The sequence below is a fragment of the Equus asinus genome, chromosome 12, assembly GCF_041296235.1.
Source record: "Equus asinus isolate D_3611 breed Donkey chromosome 12, EquAss-T2T_v2, whole genome shotgun sequence".
NCBI lineage: Eukaryota > Metazoa > Chordata > Mammalia > Perissodactyla > Equidae > Equus > Equus asinus.
The window spans coordinates 65,338,330-65,359,263 of NC_091801.1; the positions used below are offsets into that span (position 1 = coordinate 65,338,330).

At 42.0% G+C, this 20,934-nt stretch overlaps 1 protein-coding gene across 1 annotated transcript in view; it reads left to right on the forward strand.

Annotated features, from left to right (window-relative positions):
* Positions 1-20,934, forward strand: part of DEPTOR (DEP domain containing MTOR interacting protein) — a 144,505-nt gene that overhangs the window by 26,972 nt on the left and 96,599 nt on the right. Inside the window, exons 2-3 of the mRNA XM_014867695.3 lie at positions 15,006-15,184; positions 16,256-16,379. Of these exons, the coding sequence (XP_014723181.1) occupies positions 15,006-15,184; positions 16,256-16,379 (303 nt within the window). The remainder of the gene's footprint in view (positions 1-15,005; positions 15,185-16,255; positions 16,380-20,934) is intronic.

The following is a 20,934-nucleotide window of genomic DNA, read 5'->3' on the forward strand; positions in this document are numbered from 1 at the left end:
TGAAATAGAACTAATTCCACACCAATGCAATGTCTGGACTTGAGTCGTTGGTACATGATGCGTTGCGGAAAGTTTCACTGGTTGAATTTGGTTTGGGGTAAAAGCTTCTTTATCCTTCATGTTAAATGTTCAGAGAAGATTTAGGGAACTAGATGATGTGATCATTGCAGCAAATCAAAGAAAATAAATAAATTTTTTTAAAAAGAAAAGAAAAAACTGGAGGAAGAAAGACTATTCTTTTTTATGGAAAAGAGTTTTAGAAATAACCATAATAACCCAGGAAGGATTGTAAAGTATTGTGATTCTCTGAACATAGACATGGTATTTAATTTTATTCATTCAGTAGCACCAACTAGTTGTATTGAGTACATTCAGACCGTTGTTTTTAGATTATCAAACTAACACAAACTCCTATTCTTTGGTTTACTTTATGTCCCTTTATTAAAATGCACGTTTCATCATTGTTTTAATCTGAACACCTCTTCTTCTGGGCTGGTTCCTCTTTCTGTCTGCAACTCCTCCCTTAAAACAAAGAAATTGAGAACTTCAACTGCAATTGAATCAAATAGCCATGAAATCAAATCAAATATTTGTACCTCTCTTGTGTAATCAGTGGGAAAGTTGTAAGTTTGATAAATGGGGACTGGTTTGCAGGGCATTTTAAGTTTTCTCAAGGAACAAACCAAATAGTTGATTTATCAGATAACCCAGGGCAGATATAATTGTGATATAAATCAGAGTCACAAAGGAGCAGACTCTAAGCTTAAACAGATGCCATGGCCTCACTTAAAAACCAAGAAGGACAGCCCACCAATTCACAGAACACAACTATTATTTACTTCTTGGTACCTAGAGTGGGAGCTTGTCATGTTGGCTTTGCTTCCTAGCATCTTGCACACAATAAAGCAAATGCTGGGATGGAAAGATGTTGGAGGCAGATGCCCTCGCATGGTGACGTTAAATGGAGAGAAGTCTTTCAAAGGTCCCAGAGAATCTTAAGAATTTCCAAAGAGTCCACTGTCAGCTTCCCTACCTTGCCTCTGGTAGCCTAATTGAGTGTGACATTTTAGCTGTTGCCACGTGCCGCTACAGTTCAAATGACAGCTGTCAGCAGAATGTGCCTGAGAGCTGACGAGATCTTTAGTTATCTCGTTATCTTGAGAAGATGCTGTCTTTGGTTTAATAAGTGCTGCATTTCATAAGTAGCCACAGGTGTTTGGAACCATTCTAGGCATCTGGGGCTCTAAATAGAGTTTGGTAAGTTACCAGATTCTCTATATCATCACCAGCAGCATTTAAATACCTGCCCATCCACCCTAGCAAAATAGGGAGTTCTAGAGAAAATGGAGTCTTTGAGGTGTGTGTAAGATAATGGAGGACCCCTGAAAAACATAAATATGCAAATAACACTACAGATACAACTATTGATGAAACGATTACTGCCATGCAGAAATATTCTTATTAATGAGGTTGGATATACTCTTTCAAGTGTGGAGTCTTGATACGTGAGAAATCTTAAGTTCTAGATGGGCTGTGTGGCTTTGCTACTTGCAAACTCTCAGTGAGCAATTCCAATCACTAGAGTAAGCCTCTTTCTTGTCATATGTAGACAGGAGTTAATCATCTCTCCCCTAACTATCTTTCATGGTTGTTTGCAAAATCAAATAAGATGAAGTGTATGGTGGTAATTGATAAGCCATAATGTGCCGGGCACATGAAATGTGGCTTTATTATGATAAGAACCTCTCTGGGTCTCACATAGAAAACTGCATACTCTAGAGGTACCACCTAGAGTCTTTCTCTCACACTCGACATGATTCTTTCTTGGCTGTTGATGCTGGCTTTTTGCTTCTGCTTTAGCCTCTCTTCTTTCTGATCCTCAAACCATTTATTTGAGTGACCTGGGACCCAGATAAGTGTGGGTCTAGATACATGAGGTTAGGTGTATGAAAGCCTTGTTAAATACAAACATACATCAAGGTGTCCAGTGACTTCCATGGTACACACGTAGTCTGGAAACTTAGCTCTCAGTGTATTGAGTATGTGCAAGGGTCAGAGTAGCTATGTAAGAAAAGGAACTGTGAACCTGAAATAAGCCAGTTATCTAGTAGCTTCTTAGCTGTGTCTTTTCCTGAGGGTGGTATCAGATATGTGAAATAACATTTTATTATGTATCCCTGACAAACCTTTTTGTTTTCTACAGTCATAAGTGAAATATAGACTTTTAGGTTTTTTGAGTTTCTCCCAGGGTTTCATTTTACTTGCATTCCGTTAGTCATAAACACACAAACATCACAAAATCAGTGTCTACACTGGGTACAAAAGGTGGCCTAAATATTTGGATGTAAGTGTATTGAGTACCCGTAAGGGACAGTTGACCCCCCAAAAGTGCTTATTTTGGAGTGATTTTGGATGTTTCTCAACAGCTGTTCTTTGTGACCTTTTCTGTCTCTCGGTGTTTGTGTATGTGTGTGTGAGAGAGAGAGAGAGAGAGAGAGTGTGTGTGTGTGTGTGTGTGTGTATCACTGCACCTGAGGCTCTCAGTATTCCCTTTTTGTGTGTATGCCTTGTCACCTCTTCCCCACAGCAGAGCTGCCTCTGGCTCCTTGCCTCACAGAGCTTCAGTGAACACAGCTCCTTCAGATTCAGCTCCTTGTCCTTGGGACTGACCAGATACCGTGGCCTAATTTCCCTCTTGTCTCGTGGTCTGGCTCTTTTGCTGAAAAGTCAGTGGACTCCTGGAGGGCCCCATCCACCTGTCTGAGCCATACTGCCCAGACCCACTTGGATCTTGATAGCAGACAGAGCTTGAGCTAATGCCAGACTCCTGCTGTATACACAATCTGTGAGGAATGGGGTGGGCTCTTTCTGAAGGAAGCATTATTTAACATTTCTTATCCATGGGAACCAAACACACACAGGTGGTCCAAATATTCTTTCATATTAATAGAAAGGCAATGGCAGAAACACTTTGAAGTGCTGCCAAGTACGTGCAACCTGGATGGGTAGGCGGCCACCAAAGGCCCAAGACCAGAGACTTGAGTTTTGCATTCTCTATTGTGCTAAAGTTTCTTTCTGTCCAGCTGAAAACAAAAGTGGAAACCCAGAGCCTTATACTGAGTATCATTTACCCTGTGCCCTGTCCTAGACACTTTGGGAAATATGAAAGAAGAAGAAGATAGTTCTTTACTTATATAGGAAAAGAGAGCATATCCTTGAAAAGGAATAGCATAAATTTAGGGACAGAGGCAGAAATGAAGGTGATGCATTTGGCTAAAAGAGAGGAAACAGAAGAAGAGGAAAATAAGGTCGGATAGCTTCAGTTTTAACATATTTTGGAAACTTTGGTGTGTGTGCGTGCACATCTGTGCTATACACATAGAATAAAACATTTTCATTTTGAAGAAATACACCTGTTTCAGTTACATGGTCCTTGAACTCGAGAAACTAACCCACCACGAACAATTGTTTAAGCTGTGCTTGGTATGCAGTTGGGGCTCAATAAATGTATATTGTTGAGAAATCTTTTACAAGCCCCTTAGCTGAAAGCAGCCTCCTCTATAGCCACAGATGTCTCTGATAGCACTTTTGACCCTCCTGAAATACTTTTAAACCCAGAGGAATCTTGTCTTTTCTCATGTTGTAGACCTGTACACCCAAAGCCTGTGGCACTTTGGCAGCTTCAGCATCTGTCCTGTGAGCTGAAAATAGGTGATCGTAACTCTAGACAGTGTTTGCACAGCACGCTTAGCGCAGGATTTGCTTTGATATATTCATCCTTGTTTGGACGCCCAAAGGAAATGAAATTTGCTGTTCTGTGCTCCCTGGCCTTGTGGTTTGCGGTAGATCTTTTCGGTACAAAATGTGCCCCAAACAGCCTGTGCTATTTTGATCTTGTGAGTGAGGATTTACCCTGGAGGCCCTTCAGGGTGTCCATAAAAACAGAGAAGTTGGAGTTGAAAGAGATTTTAGAGAGAAATCTAGTCAGTTTCCTCATTTTCCAGATTAGGAAGCTGAGGTCTGATTCAGTAAAAGCACTGTCCTGGGCCGTGTTACCTATACAGAATCTTCACACACGCTACAGTTTAGGTGGCCCGACTCCTCCCAGAGACAACATAGTACCTGGCTTTTGTTGGTCCAGCCACGCTGGGACGATTGTGAAGTCCAGCTTCTGCTTCGGGTCTCCTTCCCCACCAGCGGACCAACTCTTTCCTCTTCCCTCGAAATCAGACGCCTTTCTGCTTTAAACTTCCTCCCAATCAAAATGGGAACAGATTCAGTACCATCATTTATACTTGCTGCTTAACTGATTACATTTAATATGAGTGAGCTTGTCACCTGTTCCTCAGCCAAAGACCTGTCTTAAAAAAAAAAAAAAAAGACTTGTGCCTTCTTATTGGATGGAAGGCTATGCTCCTCATCAAGGAGGAATGAGGGCCGGCCCCATGGCTGAGTGGTTAAGTTCGCGCACTCCGCTTTGGCAGCCCAGGGTTTTGCTGGTTCGGATCCTGGGCGCGGACATGGCACCACTCATCAAGCCATGTTGAGGTGGCATCCCACATGCCACAACTAGAAGGACCCGCAATTAAAAATATACAACTATGTACCGGGGGGCTTTGGGGAGAAAAATGAAAAATGAAATATTAAAAAAAAAAAAAAGGAGGAATGAGCATCACTGTGCAGGTAGGGAGATACAGCTAAAGGAGGGGCCTTAAAAAAATCACGTAATAAGGCTGGCCTGGGAGTTAGTTCCCTTGTCAGTCTTTTAGGGTTTTGGCAAAGTGTGAGTCATAGACTTACGGGTTCCTGATTCTCTGGGGAGGGTGCTTCAGTGCCTGGAAACACTCCTGGGGAGTACGTACGTCCCACCCGGACCACACCCCACCCCACGCAGATCTGCTTGATCAGCACCCACCTAATAGGCCACTCTCCTCCCTGGCTCCTCTCATTACCCTTTTCTTCTTTTTATTCCAAACACAACGTTGGTTCTATTTCACTCCAACCCAGTGGTTCAGAAAGTGTGCTCCCTAAGGAGCAGCATCGGTATCACCTGGGAATTTGTTCGAAATGCAAACTCTTGGGCCACCTCCAGACCTACTGAATTAGAGATTTAGGAAGTGGGGCCCAGCCATCTGTGGTATAAACAAGCCCTCTGGAGGTCTTAATGCAGGCTGTCTTTGAACATCATCACTGCTCTCGCCTTCTCTAACTTGAATCTCTGCCTCACCTGGCATGTATGTTTTATATTCCACTGGGGCTATATTGAACAATATTTTAGTTCTTATTTTATGATCTTTTGTACTTAATCTTTCTCCACATTATTTTTTTGTCTAGAATTGCCCCTGAGAGTGTTTCTTCTCAGGGAAGAAGTGCTGAGGTTCCAACACCAAATGTTTGGTTGGAAGGCAGTGTCTTTCTCAAGCGTGATTACAGGCTGGGTGTCACCAGAGATGATTAGCAAGGCTGTCGCAGGCAGAGTCCAGGCGGCAGCTGTCTCATCCATGGGCCAGTCCTCAATAAAGTGCTGGATTGGCAGCAGCTTCTGTTTCCAGGCTGTCCCACAGTGGAGTTCAACAGAGAGCCTGGTCAGAGTCAAGAAGCTAAGGTTGAAGGTCCAGCATGGAGAACGCAGGCAGGTCACCCACCATTGCCAAGTCTCAGTTTTCCCATCTGTAAAAAAGTGATGGCGGGGAGGGCTTGAACTAGACACCCCGAAGTTTCTTTCCAGTTAGAGCAATTCAGTGATTTTAGTTACCATTTAGTTGACACCGTAGAACGGGTGAGATTGGTTCTAGCAAACCTCCTGGGGATCAAGGCCTTGGTACGCCTCCAGGGAGTGACTGAGCCCTCTCTCACCTTTGGTTCTCTCTGCTTTTACCTGCCATTCCGCCTGCGGGGCTCTTTCTAATCCCTTAACAAAGAAGAACAGCCAGGTCTCTCCAGTAGTTGCTAACCCACCCCAATTATTCCTTGATTCACTCCCAGAGACATTAAGCAAATTTAGTGGAAAATCTTGCATCTGTACTGGAAAACAATGGTCAGCAACTGAGGACGGCATTTGTTCTAAAAAGTAACTGAAATGCATATTTAGTGGCTTCCTGATGGTGCTTCTGGCAAAATCTGACAATGAGATCTATTACATAGTAATAATAACTGCAGTAAGAGTTGACATTTATTGAAAGCTTGTTATGTGCTAAGTACTTTACACAGAGTTTCATTTCATCCTCACATATGAGATGTATCTTACTATTCCCATTTTATAGATGAGAAGGTTGAGGCACTGAGAAGTCGAATGCTTTGTCCAAAGTTACACAGCAAATGATGGGTAGAACTTGGATTTGAACCCCAGTCGGTCTGGCTCCACAGCTCTGCTATGAGTGAATGACAGATAGTGAATGAGGAGGGAGGAAGTTAATTTGCTGACTGATGCTACTGAGTCCTTATTCCTACCTGAAAGCTATACTCTTATCCCCCAATGGCTGTCACCTGAATAGCGTCATTTATTGGCCCTGTGCCAGATCTTGGGGACCAGGGATAAAGGAAAGGACTTCATAGATGCCCCTGTTTGAGAACCACTGTTCTGAGTGAAGAGCAGACCCCTTTGTTTGGGGAAGAAGAAGTCAGGATACAGCATCCTTTCATTACAGACAGGCATGCTGGAGCAGGCAGGCCAGGATCGGAAGCAGCCACCAAGCAGTAAGAGTACTCCCCAGTCCTTTACCAAGACAGCAAGGACCCTTTGACACAGTAACCAGTACTGGTCCTGTGAGTCACTCTGTGTCCTCGGTGAGTTCCATGAACCATTCTGGGCTTGTTTCTTCACCTGTAAAATGGCAGTTAGAGGTCTGGTACCCCTAGGTGTGGTGCTTAAACAAATAATGACCTGTTTGAGAAGAACATCCTAGAGCTTCTTGGAAAGGCGCTTTGCAAGCAGGAAGAGCACCTTTCTCCTGACTCATCAGAGAGCTGGAGATGTTGATGTGATTGCTCTTTGTTCCTTTGGAACAGGAAACCTCTTAGGAAAAAGCCCACGTGGAGGAAGAATTCAGTGACGATCTCAGGTGTAATGAGATAAGGAAGGCTGACTTAGGGACCTTCCCGTCTTGACCCTGTATTTACCTCTATCTCAAGGATGAGATGAGCGATTTAAAAGTGCTTCGTGAGCTTCTACACACCTGTCGTTAAGAAGTGTTTGTTATATGTCCCGCATGAACTGACGCTGACTCTCTGGGATGATGTAACTCATCACATCCTTTTCCTGTCCCCCAGGAGTGTCGCCTTAATTATATCACATCGGCTTAATGCAAACATGAAGACAATGTGATGACTTCTTTTGTAGGCACTTCTGTGAGCCCCATCTGTATTTATATTGGTAGCAGTATCTGTGTGATGTATAAATTGCATAAATTTTCACCTTACCATGCAACTTTAGCATAACTAGAATGTTTTCTCCTTCTTAGCCTATATGAGTGTAAAATAGGCAGAAGATAGGTGCTTCTGCCATTTAAAGTTTGATGGCACAGAAAGCTCTCCAATCACAGAGATCAGAAGATCTGTGTTCAAGTCCTAATGCTACTCCTTATTAAAAAGGTGATTTGAGCACACCACTTTAATTCTTCTGAGTTCACTTCCTTATCTGTCAGATGAGTGTGACAGTGCCTTCCTGATTCACAGGGAGAATTCACAGGATTCTCAGCTCTGATATTGTATGATTCTGTTCTTTTTTTTTGGCTGGGAAAGATTCACCCTGAGCTAATGTCTATTGCCAATCTTCCTCTCTCTTTTTCTTTTCCTCCCCAAATCCCCAGTACATAGTTGTGTATTCTAGTTGTTAGTCCTTCTAGTTCTGTGTGAGCCACTGCCAAAACATAGCTACTGACAGACTAGTGGTTATGGTTCCACGCCCGGGAACCAAACCCAGGCCACTTAAGCAGAGTGTGCCGAACTTTAACCACTAGGCCATCAAGGCTGGCTCTATGATTCTGTTCTGATGTGAGGTGTTACTGTTATTATTTCTGCTAACACTCCTTCATCATGATTTCAAATAGAGTGCAGGATATATGGGATTTGGAATCAAACATGCTTCCTTCCTGGGTATGTTTACCATCTCAATTCATTGCAGTGACAGCATACATGCGACTTTGCTTTGTACTGACTTGACATGAGGCCTGGAAGAGTTTTTGTTTTTGTTTTTGTTTTTAATAAGGAAAGGCTTATTGGATTCTTTTTTTTTATTTCTTGGTGGGGAAGATTGGCCCTAAGCTAACATCTGTTGCCAATCTTCCTCCTTTCTTCTTTTTTCTCCCCTAAGCCCCAGTACATAGTTGTATATCCTAGTTATAAGTCCTTCTGTTTCTTCTATGTGGGATACTGCCACATGGCTTGCTGAGCGATGTGTAGGTCCACACCCAGGGATGCTGAAGCGGAGTGCGTGAACTTAACTACTGCACCACCGGGCTGGCCTCCTGGTTGGGCTTTATATAGAACTTATGGCTCTGATTTTGTTCCTGATTCACAGAGCCATTGCTTACAACACTCCTGAAAATGAGTCTTGCTGGTCGGAACGTTTGACATTACCACCGTAGAAGGTGGTTACAGCAGCTTTGTGCATATGGCACGCACGCGTGCGCGTGTGTGTTGTCTGATATCAATTCCTTCTGGCTCTCCAGAATCACTTGTGCTCTGTTTACATCAACCAGTTCTGTACTGTTTCCTTCCTATCGCTGTCTCTATTTGTCCTGTTGATCTGATCAGGCTGGGAGAATTCAAGAGTCTTCTTGAAGCAAAACTACATGGAATGTGGATTATGACCCTATTTCACACATAGATAGCCATACATGTGTATGTAATAAATTTTTCCAAGAATCCATAAACAACTATTAATCCTGGGTTCCTTTGGAAAGCGGGAGCTGAGGAAAATTTCAAACACATCCTAAAGCAAATAGAATAGTCTAGCAAACTCCCATCCACTTATCTCCTAGCTTCAACAATGATCAGTTCATCACCAGTTCCCCAGCTTTGTGTTGTACATATTTGAATTTTTTTAACTCTACCATGAAGCATGTATTATTTTGATAATTTGAAATTTTAACTATAAATTAAATTTTTAACCATAAAATAAATCCACACATTAAAAGGAAGTGCAGTGTGTTAGATTTCAAATGTTCCTGTCTTCTTTCTCATCCTTTTAGACTCAGTGACTTTCAAGGGTGGGTGATGAAGAGCGATTTTTCTCTAGTTCTGCGATCCCCAAGGACAGATCCTGGCTGTTGCTAAACATCTGGGAAGGACAATAGCTTTGGTTTTAAGCACATTTATGTCAGTGCTGTTGCCCAAGTCACAAGACTCACGCTGTCAGCCCCACTGTTCGGCTTGCTGTGTTTTTTAATTAAACTGTCTAGTTTGGCTGAGATTTATGACGCTGTTTTTAAATGAGAATATGTGGTTTCTGCCCCCCCCCCTTTTTTTCTCTGGATCCTGCAACCCGCTGCAGTTCTCTGCAAGCTATTTTTTAAAAAACAATTTCTACATTTCTTATCAGATGGGCAGTAATTTTGCAGGGATTATTAACACCCTGCACTCAGTAGTGTTTGTTCTCCTCAGGCTGGGAGAGGAAATTGTCTGATGCAATAACAGCAGCTGCTTAGCTGGACAGGAATAGAACATTATAGAATCACCTTGAATCTAAAGGCTGTGAACCAGCTGTCTGAGATGAATGATGGGAAGGTGGTTTTTGTATTTAAATTCCTTAGCCAGTGGGATTGAAAATGCAGCTAAAATACAGATGGCTGTATTGAACAGGGGTTCAAGGTGGATTGATCTGGGCTGTTAGAAGACTCTTCTGCCTTGTGCCTCTTCACTGCTGAGTGCATAGAATGCACTAGTTGATTTTTCACCTCATGAGGTTCTATCCCCTACTATGTGCGAGTGTCTAGAATTGCGCAAATAAATAAGCAACTCTCCCTTAGTATCCCTGACCTCATCTAATTGTAATACCGTGGGATGAATGCTTTACTAGTGGCACTAAAATATGTGGGAGGACAGAGGAGAGGGTTGTCTTCTGGCTTTGGAAGGCTGAGAAGATGTTCACAGAGGTGGTGCTGTTTAAGCTGAAAACAAGTAGAATTTTTGAATTACTGAAAGCAGAAGGAGGGAGCATTCTAAGCAGGGGGTCTCTGTCTCGAGCAGAGGCATGGGGTGGGGGCGGTGGTGGGGGCATGTTCGTGTGTCCAGACTGTGAGGCGGGCGTGCTTGTGGTGGGAGGTGAGAGAGAGGTGAGGAAGCTTGGGAGGAGGCCTGAGGTCAGGTGGAAAGCCTCCTTAGATAGAGCTTTTGGATCCAGCCACCTGAAGGGATGGTCGACTGTTCTGGTTGTTGTTAGGGTGTGCCTAGCTTGGAAGAAGAACTGAAAAACTTTAAAGAGCCAAGGTGCTTCTGGGACAGGTGTCTCTTGCCATCTCTCATTTGAGGCTCCTGGGCCTTTTTCTCCTGCCCTCTCAGCTGTGCTTTCCTGCCCGACTCCCCTCTCACTCCTGATTGGCTGGGTTCCTCTGTGTCTTCCAGTGCCATTCTTTTTAAATCTTTGTTCTAGGAATACCATGTAGATAGTGTGGAGGATACGGAGGGTGTACATAGACAACTGAATGGGAGAACCAAGAGATGCTCTGGACTTGGCAGCCCTACCCCCTTTTAACCAGAGCACCCCACATTGCTCTGTTATACACACCGACATCTGGGTAAGTTTCTACTTGAAGAAAGTCTTCCATGGCACAAACGGAGTTTGAAAGCTTCAGCGCTAGTTTAAATCTTGGAGGGAGCCATTCCACCTGGCTTAGCTAATTACTGTCATTTGAATTGGGTAGAATCTTGTGCCCCTGGTCTCCTCCTTGAACGGCCTGTGGGTGTGGGCAGGGGCCAGCTTAGGTCACGGGCATTTCCAGCTAGGTGCCTCGCCATGCAAAGAAAACGGGCAGATTTTGAACCCTGCCTGGGGTGGGTCAGGTGTGGAAGGCAGTGTTAAATCGAAGGGGATGTTGGGCGTGGCAGACTATGTGACTGATGTGTCCAGGCAAAATGCCGTGTTTAAAAGTGTGGCTTTTAGCCCCTAGCTCAGCAGTTTGTGGAGTCTTTCTAGAGAAAGCTATTCCACAAGAGGCGCAGCTGCACGGAATTTCCATTTTTCCACAGGACTTTGAAATATTGCTTACTCTTTCCTCTTCTTGGAGATCTCCACGCATCTTAGTGTATTAAAGTTGTGAAAACTTGTAAGGTGTAAGTTTAGTTCAAGTAGAAGGAAATGCTTTCTCTTTTTTTAAAAAAGAAACGTGTATGCACAAATATACACGCACACAACAGAGATTAAAACTTTGGAAATTGTTTACCCTGGAACTGAAAACACATATAGTTTTCTAAAAAAACCTTCGATGAATTCTATGATAGTGTAATAATTACAATAATAATAATAATGATAGTGATAGTAAGAACCCTCATAAGTTAATGAGAAGCCTTTCTACCTCTTTGAAAATGATGTCATTTCTGTTAGTGCCCTTGCACACTCGTTTGTTCACCAAATATTTATTAAGTACCCACGGTGTCAGGCAAAACACTTGGTTATGTGTTTGCAGTGTGAAAATTGTCTCTCTTTTGGAATAGTTTTTCTGGAATGTACAATTTTCAATGCTCATTTTTAGAATTCTGTGTTTCTGACTGTAGATGAAAAAGATGCTAACAGTTATTGAACATTTTTAACCCTTGGTAACATATCTAAAAAGATCAAGTCCTGGGCTATCTCTTGTATCCAGAGGTCTTTCCTCTCCATCATATTTCTGCTCAGTGTTCTGCACATGGAAATGTACCAGGCCCTCGTGGGGCTGAAGGGGTGTGTAGTGCTTCTCACCATGCAGGGTGGGAACTGGTGGGAATCGAGCATGCTCAAGAGTTCGCATCAAGCTCAGGGGTCATGGAAGGATAGTAGCTGAAAGGTTCTGTTCTGTAGTATTTAAAGGTAAACATTACCTAATAATTTTTTTTAATTGGAAAATTTACGGGAATTGAAACTCCTCTCTTGGCTCGTAACATATTCCTCCTCCACCAAATTATAAGGTAGCTTGTTCTGCATTTCAATTTCTAAATAAACTGGTCCTCATTATTCTTGGATTCCTGACAGACATCAAGTCTAAGAATTAATATTTTGTATTCTGCCACTTTGAGCATGTTAAACAAATTACTCAGTGTCATTGTCACTGAATTAATTAGAAGGAATCATGTGATGACTTCAGCACGCTTATGTGATGTGTTTTTTTATTAGGGTTCATTTTTTTTTTATTAGTAATTATAGGTCTACATTGGTATTATTTGTGGTTTTAACATTACCTGCCCCAGGGAGTTGTCATGAGGATGAATGCTAATAAAGTAGTTACACTGTGGCTAGCACATAAGGGCTCAAATGCTATCTTTATTCTTAGTAATGAGCTTTGTGACAGTATGACAAAGTAATCAGGGGGGGTACCATTATCCCCATTTTACCACCGAGGACTCTGATGCTGAGAAGTGTGATCATGTGGAATTATTGGCAGCGTCCAGACCAAAGCCAAGTCTTTATATTCCTAGTCCTGTATTCCTGACTGCCCTCAAAACTGACATTTTAGGGTCTGGTATTTCAATATATGAATTTGGGGGAGATGCAAACACTTAGACCATAGCAGTAAGTTAAGTCAGCATGTGTGAAAAATGCTTAGTATAATACCTGACATATAGTAGGAACTCATTTAAGATGGTTCTTTTCTCTCTCTGCAGTTTGCAGCTGTTAGACCTCTCCTTCCCCTCCTCCTCTCCCTTCTCACTGACGATGCTCCTGCTGAGCCCTTCTTCCCAGACTACTCTAGAGCCTCCAGTCTTCAGCAGTTGGGATTGTTGTGGTCTCCTCAGGCTGCCGTAACAAAGTATCACAGACTGAGTGGCTTACACAACAGAAATTTGCTTTCTCACAGTTCTGGGGCCTAGAGATCTGAGATCAACGCGTTGACAGGGTTGGTTTCTTCTGAGGCCTCTCTGCTTGGCTCGTAGGTGGCCGCCTTCTCCCTGTGTCTTCACATGGTCTTCCCTCTGTGAGTATCTGTGTCCTAATCTCTTCTTGTAAGGACACTAGTCATACTGGATTAGGGCCCACCCTAATGACCTCATTTTGATTTAATTACTTTTAAAAGACCATATCTCTCAATACAGTTGCATTCTGAAGTACTAGGGGTTAGGGCCTCAACGTGTGAATTTTAGGGGAACACAGTTCAGCCTATATTGGTCTAGCAAGGAAGAGCATCTAAGCCTCAGAGCTCCAGTCCAGAATGCTCCCACTCATAATGGCAACCCTTAGGATATCAAAACCCATTAAATTCCATTCACTGCACTCTGTTCAAAAAACAGGCAGGAGAATGATCTAGTTCCTTCTTTAGGGAGTGTGTCAGGCACTGTGCTGGGTTGCTGGTGCTGAACGGACATTATGTTCCTAAATGTCAACATTGCCAAGGATAGGGTAGACATAGTGCTTCCACTTTATAGAGGAAGAAAGAGACAGTAAGTCACTTGTCCAGGTCACACAGTTACTGTGTGATTTACTCATGTGGCCCTCCCATTTCTCAACAATGTTGAGAAGGTGACTTGAGGAGCATGGAAGCCAGCTGGGTGAAGTAGGAAGAAAGCTGAACCCATTGACCCAACTGACCCAAGAACGACCTTGAATTGACCTAATTCAAATAATTCACTTGAGAATTAAAATGTAATACAAGACTGATGAAAAGAAGGGAAGACAAATGGAAGAAACTTTTTCTTTAAAGGCAGGTTTAAGACTCTTTTGGAAAAAAGTCACTGAGTTCTGAAGGGAGTAAGAGATGGCTCCATGTCGACCACTTTTCTCCAGGCTCTTCCATCAGCCTGTAAATAAGTTGTATTTGTCCAAGAGCTTTAATCTATCTCTTCTGGATTTTTCATGTATCCTTCGCTAGCTAGAGGCAGCATGATACAGAACTGGAAAGTTGGACACTGAAGTGAGACCATCAGGGTTCAGACCTCATTTTCATCACTTCCTGGCTGTGAGATCTTAGACAAGTCACTTAATCTCTCTGAGGCCTCAGTTCTCTGTACTGTAAAAAAAAATGGAGGTAGTAATGAAAACTTCTGATGAGGGTGTTGTGAGCATTAAGTGAGCCAATCTCTGTAAGGGGCTCAAATCAGCACCTGGAACCTAGTCAGCCTTAACGAAAGGAATAGCTGTAGTCCCTGTAGTAAACAAGGCCCGCAAAAGCAAGGATCTTTGTGTATTTTCTGATGTGGGTCTCTAATGCCTGGAAATGCCTGCTGGGTAGGTAGCAGACACTCCTTCATATTTATTATACGGATGAATGAATGTATGCAAATATGGTGGACCCTGAGCAATCTGTGATGAAGAGGAAGTACTTGGTTTCAGCAAGTTCCTAGAGTTTTTATTGGTTAGTTGGTTGAAGCCATAAGCCCACTGGTGGAGAGAAAAAGAGAAGGGAGTGAGGCATCCTTCATATTTATTATACGGATGAATGAATGTATGCAAATATGGTGGACCCTGAGCAATCTGTGATGAAGAGGAAGTACTTGGTTTCAGCAAGTTCCTAGAGTTTTTATTGGTTAGTTGGTTGAAGCCATAAGCCCACTGGTGGAGAGAAAAAGAGAAGGGAGTGAGGCAGAGTGGAGTGGGAGAGTTTTTCTCTCAGTCTCTTGAGCAGTGGGAGAGTTCTAGGATGTCATGGTTGTTTTTCCCTCCCATTTACCTGTATCATCTCTGATCTGAGGGGTGAAACCACTTTCTGGGACCTCTGGGCTCTGACAGTATGGAAATCACCCACTGACAGAAAGATATTTGAAAGGCACTCCGATGCATTTAGAGCTTCCATTTTGTTCCTTCCTGCTCTCTGGAATTGGTTTAATAATTTGTGTTGTCAAAATTCCTAAAGTGATTACCAAACTTATTTTCTTTCCAGGCTCAGGCTGCATGAAGAAAAGGTTATTAAAGATAGGCGACATCATCTCAAAACCTACCCAAACTGTTTTGTTGCAAAAGAACTGATTGACTGGCTGATTGAGCACAAAGAGGCTTCTGACAGAGAGACGGCAATTAAACTCATGCAGAAATTAGCAGACCGGGGCATTATTCATCACGGTGAGTGAGATGGCTGCAGTCAAGGTAACTTGGGAGGAACCAGAGGACTAAATCTTCTATTCCAGATGTGAACCTACCCATATAAGAAAGAAAACATTTTAGTTTGTATTGTCTCCCATGTACCTCTTACCAATTATGTTCTCTTCCCCCATCCAAGAGGCATTTTTCTTTATTTCCATGGACTTTTTTACCCGTTTCCTGTCTGTATATGCATCTCTAGCAACCTATCACGTTGTTTTAAGTATTTTAAAGCATCATAGAGAGGCACATTTATCCTTTTGCCACTTGGGCAACACACTGTGAGATTCATCCATGTTAATGATATATCTCTTGTTGGTTTGTCCATTTTCACTGTTGTGTCATATGCCATGTGTAATGATGCCATCATACCTTTATCCATTCTCCTCCTGATGGACAGTTAGGTTGTTTCCAAGTTTTTGCTGTTACTCTCAATGGTCTGATGAACATTCCTGAACATTTGTCCTTGAACTGTCCAACCCTGGTTGAGACCTTTCACATGCTATTATTCTCTTGGGCTGGAATGCCCTTTCTTTCCATTTTTGACCAATTTCTATTCATCCTTCAGGTCTTCACTTATGTGCAGACTCTGCAGAGAAGCACACATTCCACAAAACTGGGTTACTGGGGTACTAGCTACTCCTCCTTTGGGCTCCCACTGCGATCTCGCCTCACCTTTTCATAGCCTTATCGCACCATATTTTAATTATATGTTGACGTTTCTCTTTATCTCACTACACTTCACATTCTTAAGTGATGCCTGCCCCAATAGCATGCTCAAGAAGAGTTTGTGGAATGAATAATGAATTGAATTTTGTGAACCTTTTAATAGATAATATTGATGATGAGGGGGATGATGATGGCTAGTAATACTGAGGGCTTATTCTGTACCAGGTACTGTGCTAAGTACTTTACATGTATTAAATCATATAATAGATGCTTGTGTGCTTGAAAAATTAGGGAGTGAAACAATTTTTAGTTAGCATCTACTTCATTTGAATAATTGGAGTTCTTTTTTTGCTCATTTGCCTCTCTGTGTATATTGTGTTTCAGTGTGTGACGAGCATAAGGAATTCAAGGACGTCAAACTCTTCTACCGCTTTAGAAAGGATGATGGTACCTTCCCCTTGGACAACGAAGTGAAGGCCTTCATGAGAGGACAGAGGCTATTTGAGAAGTATGTTGCACATGAACTCCCCCACTGTAAACCTGACTTGTAGAGAAGCAAGGCTATTTCAGTCTTTTATCATTTTGACTTCAGCCTGGCTCTTCCTTGCAGGATGGTTACATAACTGTTCCTTTTAATAGGAGAGAATTCTATCACTCATTTGCTTTTCTCTTCACTAGAAATTAAATTGATTTCATAAGATTCTTAATAAAGAATCTACTTAAGTAGTATTTTCTATATTTAAGTCAATTTAACAAAACTTCAGAAGTGAAAACAAAAGGATGGAGCTTGATGTTTGCCATCAAGTGACACAGTTGCCCATTCTCTTTTAAATACTGTTGTATAACTTGGAGGTTTAGTCTTGTAAATGGCTAGAGAAGCCATATCATGTACAGGAGAAGTTCAAGTACAGGTCAAGAGCTGAGTGGTGAGAGAACTTCAGATAGCAGGATGTCTAAGAGGAATAATCTCTCAGCTCTTTGGAAGAGATGAATATACTGTAGCCCAGGAGTATCCAGTTGGTGGATCTTGAATCTCCCCAGTGGCCTGTCTCTGAGCTGATCTGTTATTTCCATGGCTTCTTTTCCTATCCTATCTTCCTTGTTTTTTTCCAGGACAATCATTAGAGAAATGAGTACAGGAGCAATGGTATTTCCTTCTTAACCCTGACTGCCTTTCAAGCTTTCAGGAGTTGAAAAATATGTATTTATCACATAAAAGAGCCTACTGTATGATGAGTGGGTTGATGAGATGGGGAGAGAGGCCTGGGTGGTCAGATAAGTAGCATGATGGTTAAGAGCCAGACAGGGTTTGAATTCTACCCATCACCTTACCTTCCTAAATCTCAATGTCCTCTTTTATGACATAGGATTGGTGATAGACCTACCTCCTAGGTGTTTAGTGTTGTTGTGGGTATTAAAAGAATAAACTCTGTCAAGTACTTAAGCATTTAGCTCAGCATCTCTGGGATGTAATCAGATTCCCCCAAATGCTAGCCATTTCAGATATTAACGTGATATTGATGACCACCCTCGGTCTGTCTCTCCTGTGTTTTGCCTCTATCCCAGTTCTGTTCACCTCTGTTTCTGGAGCTGGTATTGTCCAACCACTCAACGCCCGATATGTAATAGTTCTCCTATAACTTGCTCTCTATATTGAAGTATAGCAAATCCATCATCTCCCTGACTCACGTGAATTTGCATGGAAGGGATCCATCAACACCTCCATTTGTATACTTGAGTAGGTGTACATGTTTTGTTGCTGGTTTTTTTGTTTTGTTTTGTTTTAGTTTTTTAGTTTCTTTTGGAAAATTCTAGCAGCTGTTAGTTATTTAGATTACCATGATGGTCCCTTCAAACTATAAGATTCCGTGTTGTCAAAAACATACATGTCAGTTCCATGGAAGGAAACCACAGGATTCTGTAATACTCTCCTCCAGCTACAGCTCATCTCTTGGGATCTGGGCAACCACACTTTGGGAGCAGGGATTAGTAATAATTGAAAATGTCTGACAGAGAACTGTTCTTGATTATTGGATGGGTATGATGGTGAGACAAAAATAAGAAAAGCTGAAGAAAGTTGCTCATTCCTTCTAGAAAACACACTTAGTCCAGCCCACTGTCTTTTGCTTCTCCCCTTACATCTTATGCACCATTCACGCTGAACTGTTGTGTCTCTGGACCATCCAAGCTTCCTCTCTGCCTTCAGACCATTTATCAATTCATTAAGTGTTCAAAAAATATTTATTGAGCCCTCGCCACATGCCAAGCACAGTTATAGGCACTGGAAATGCGCCCTGAACCCAAGGCCGAGACAGCCTCTGCCCTCCTGAGCTTGCATTTCGGTTGAAGAGGCAGACGTTAAAGGGATCACACATGAAGAGGGATGTAGTCTAAGACAGGTGGTTTCCAGTGCTGGAAAGAAAAACAGACTTCCTGAAGTTGGCAAGGTAGATAGAGGGGACAGGGAAGACACCCCTGAAGAGGGGACATTTGAATCAAGTGAACCTTGTGGTATCTGGCGGAAGAGCAGCCCAGGCAAAGGGCACAGCAAAGGGAAAGGTTTTGAGGCAGGAATGTGCTGGGCATATTTTGGGACGGTAAGGAGACCAGAGTGTCCGAAGGGCACGAAGTAACAGTGAGAATAGTAGGAGATGCGTTGGGGCCAGATCACACAGGATCCTTAAAGCCTTGATATGAATCGAGGATTTTGTTTAAGTGTGATGGGAAGCCATTGGAGAGTAGGGAGTAGAGAAGTGGTCATTTGATGTACTTTTTGCGTATGCTGTTCCATCCACCTGGAAGACTCTTCATGCCACTCTCAACACTTTCCCTAGCTCACTCTGACTCTTCTTGGCTTCATGTTTAATATGACCTTTTCTGAGAATCCTTCTGTACCCGCTTAGAACCGAGTTAGATGCTGCTACTGCATTACGTACCAAATAGCTGTATTAGAATTTCGTCTTTGTATGTTTACTGCATTAGACTGAGAGACTTAGGGCTACGGACTGCTTTATCCTACCTTGCATGTCTTACAGTTTAACATGTGCCTGGCCAGTCGTGGATGGTAAATATTTGCTGAAAAGTATAAATAAAATTATGAGCGCTGGACGGGTTGATCGATATTGCTATCTTTTTCTGTGTACAATCGGCTTTCCAGTCATTAATGTTCAGTGTCTCAATTTCCACGTAAATTTATTTCTCCAAACTGCTTGTGCAATTAGCATTAGGAAAAGTAATTTAATAAGTACTTAACCTTGCGTGAACTAGCTGCCGCCTTGCAAATCTTGGCCTCTACTTTTGGTGGTTGGAACGTGCCTGGAACAAACTTTAAGGCCTTTGGAATTGATAGCTCAGTTTCTCTATTTGACCAGTTTTGTTTAGAGTGTACACTTAATTATTTTTTATGCATTTTCCTTGTTTCCCTACACATCTTTTCCAAGAATTTCAGCACGTACTATTATTTTGTAAGCTATGGATACTTTAAAGAATAACATAAAGAAGTAACTATTGATTTTGTTCATAGCTCATCTTTTCAAGTATTTTATTTATTTTAGTATTGAAGTTTTTTCCTGTTTCTTTTTTTTTTTTTTTTTTTTTTTGAGGAAGACTAGCCCTGAGCTAACTACTGCTAATCCTTCTCTTTTTGCTGAGGAAGACTGGTCCTGAGCTAACATCCATGCCCATCTTCCTCTGCCCTACGCATAGGACGCCTACCAAAGCATGGCTTTTGCCAAGTGGTGCCATGTCCGCACCCGGGATCTGAACCGGTGAACCCCGGGCCGCTGAGAAGTGGAATGTGGGAACTTAACCGCTGCGCCACCCGGGATCTGAACCGGTGAACCCCGGGCCGCTGAGAAGTGGAATGTGGGAACTTAACCGCTGCGCCACCAGGCCGGCACCCATATATATATATATATTTTTTTAGCCAGGATACTTGTTTAGGATATCTCTAACATTTGTGAAAGAAGGCTTTGCAAAATATGTGTTCCTTTTGTTGTTTTCCTTTTAAGATAATAACAATAGATAATGTTTGTTGGTTGCTAACATGTATCAGACACCCTGACTAGTCCATTTTATTTGATCATCATAACAACCCCAATTTAGATCATTGTCCTGTTTTATGGATGAGGCAAATGTGGCAGGTGGAGATTAAACCTCTTACCCAAGGTCACCTCACTAGTAAAAAACAGCTAGGATTTGAACCAAGGAGCCCAAAGCCCAAATTTATTACTACTACACTATTAAGAAATCTTAGAAAACATTTTTATTATAAAAGATTTATTATTATTATTATTTATTATTTATGGAGATTAAATGGATGAAATCAATGTTGACTTCAAAACCTAGTTTATCTTAAAATGGAATGTGGAGTTTGTAAATAACCAGGTATGGAATTTTCTGTAAAAACTGACCTAAAATATTCTGAGATTTTAAAGTGAATGTTGGACAAGGAGAGTAAAATGATCATGATAAATCTCTGTGGTATTCTGTAAATATGGTAACCCAGTAACACATTTTATTTATAAATTAAGCTCCTCAAGGCACTTCCATTGGATTATTTTATCTGAACTCCTTTAATAGAGCAATAATAGAGTCATAAATAATAATAGTAAGAATAGTTTAGTAAATAATGATATAAAAATACAATATAAAATCGATGGGACATTATGTTATTGCTCACTTTTCAGAAGGAGCATCTGGGACCAGAAGCAGTTAAGTCATTTCTGTGAGATGGTGACACAGCCTGAGAGGGACAGAGGGGACCTGAACCCAAGGTGGCAGGTGTGCAGGCCACTGCTGTCCACAACCTCCCACCAGCTCTGAGGGCTGGCTGTATTGTCAGTATTTCCTTTTTGCTCTCCTCTTACTTGTTTGTTTTGTATTATTAATAGAACTTTGTGAAACTCGGTGGTTTCTTGCTAGGGTGTTGCTGAAACATGCTGATTTTTGGCACCCTGGCTTTCTAATCTCTAGTGGTGTTTCTTAATCTGCTATTTTCTAGGACAAAGCTGTGTTTCCAAACCAAAATTCAATGACTCTGCCACCTTAGTATTTATGTCACT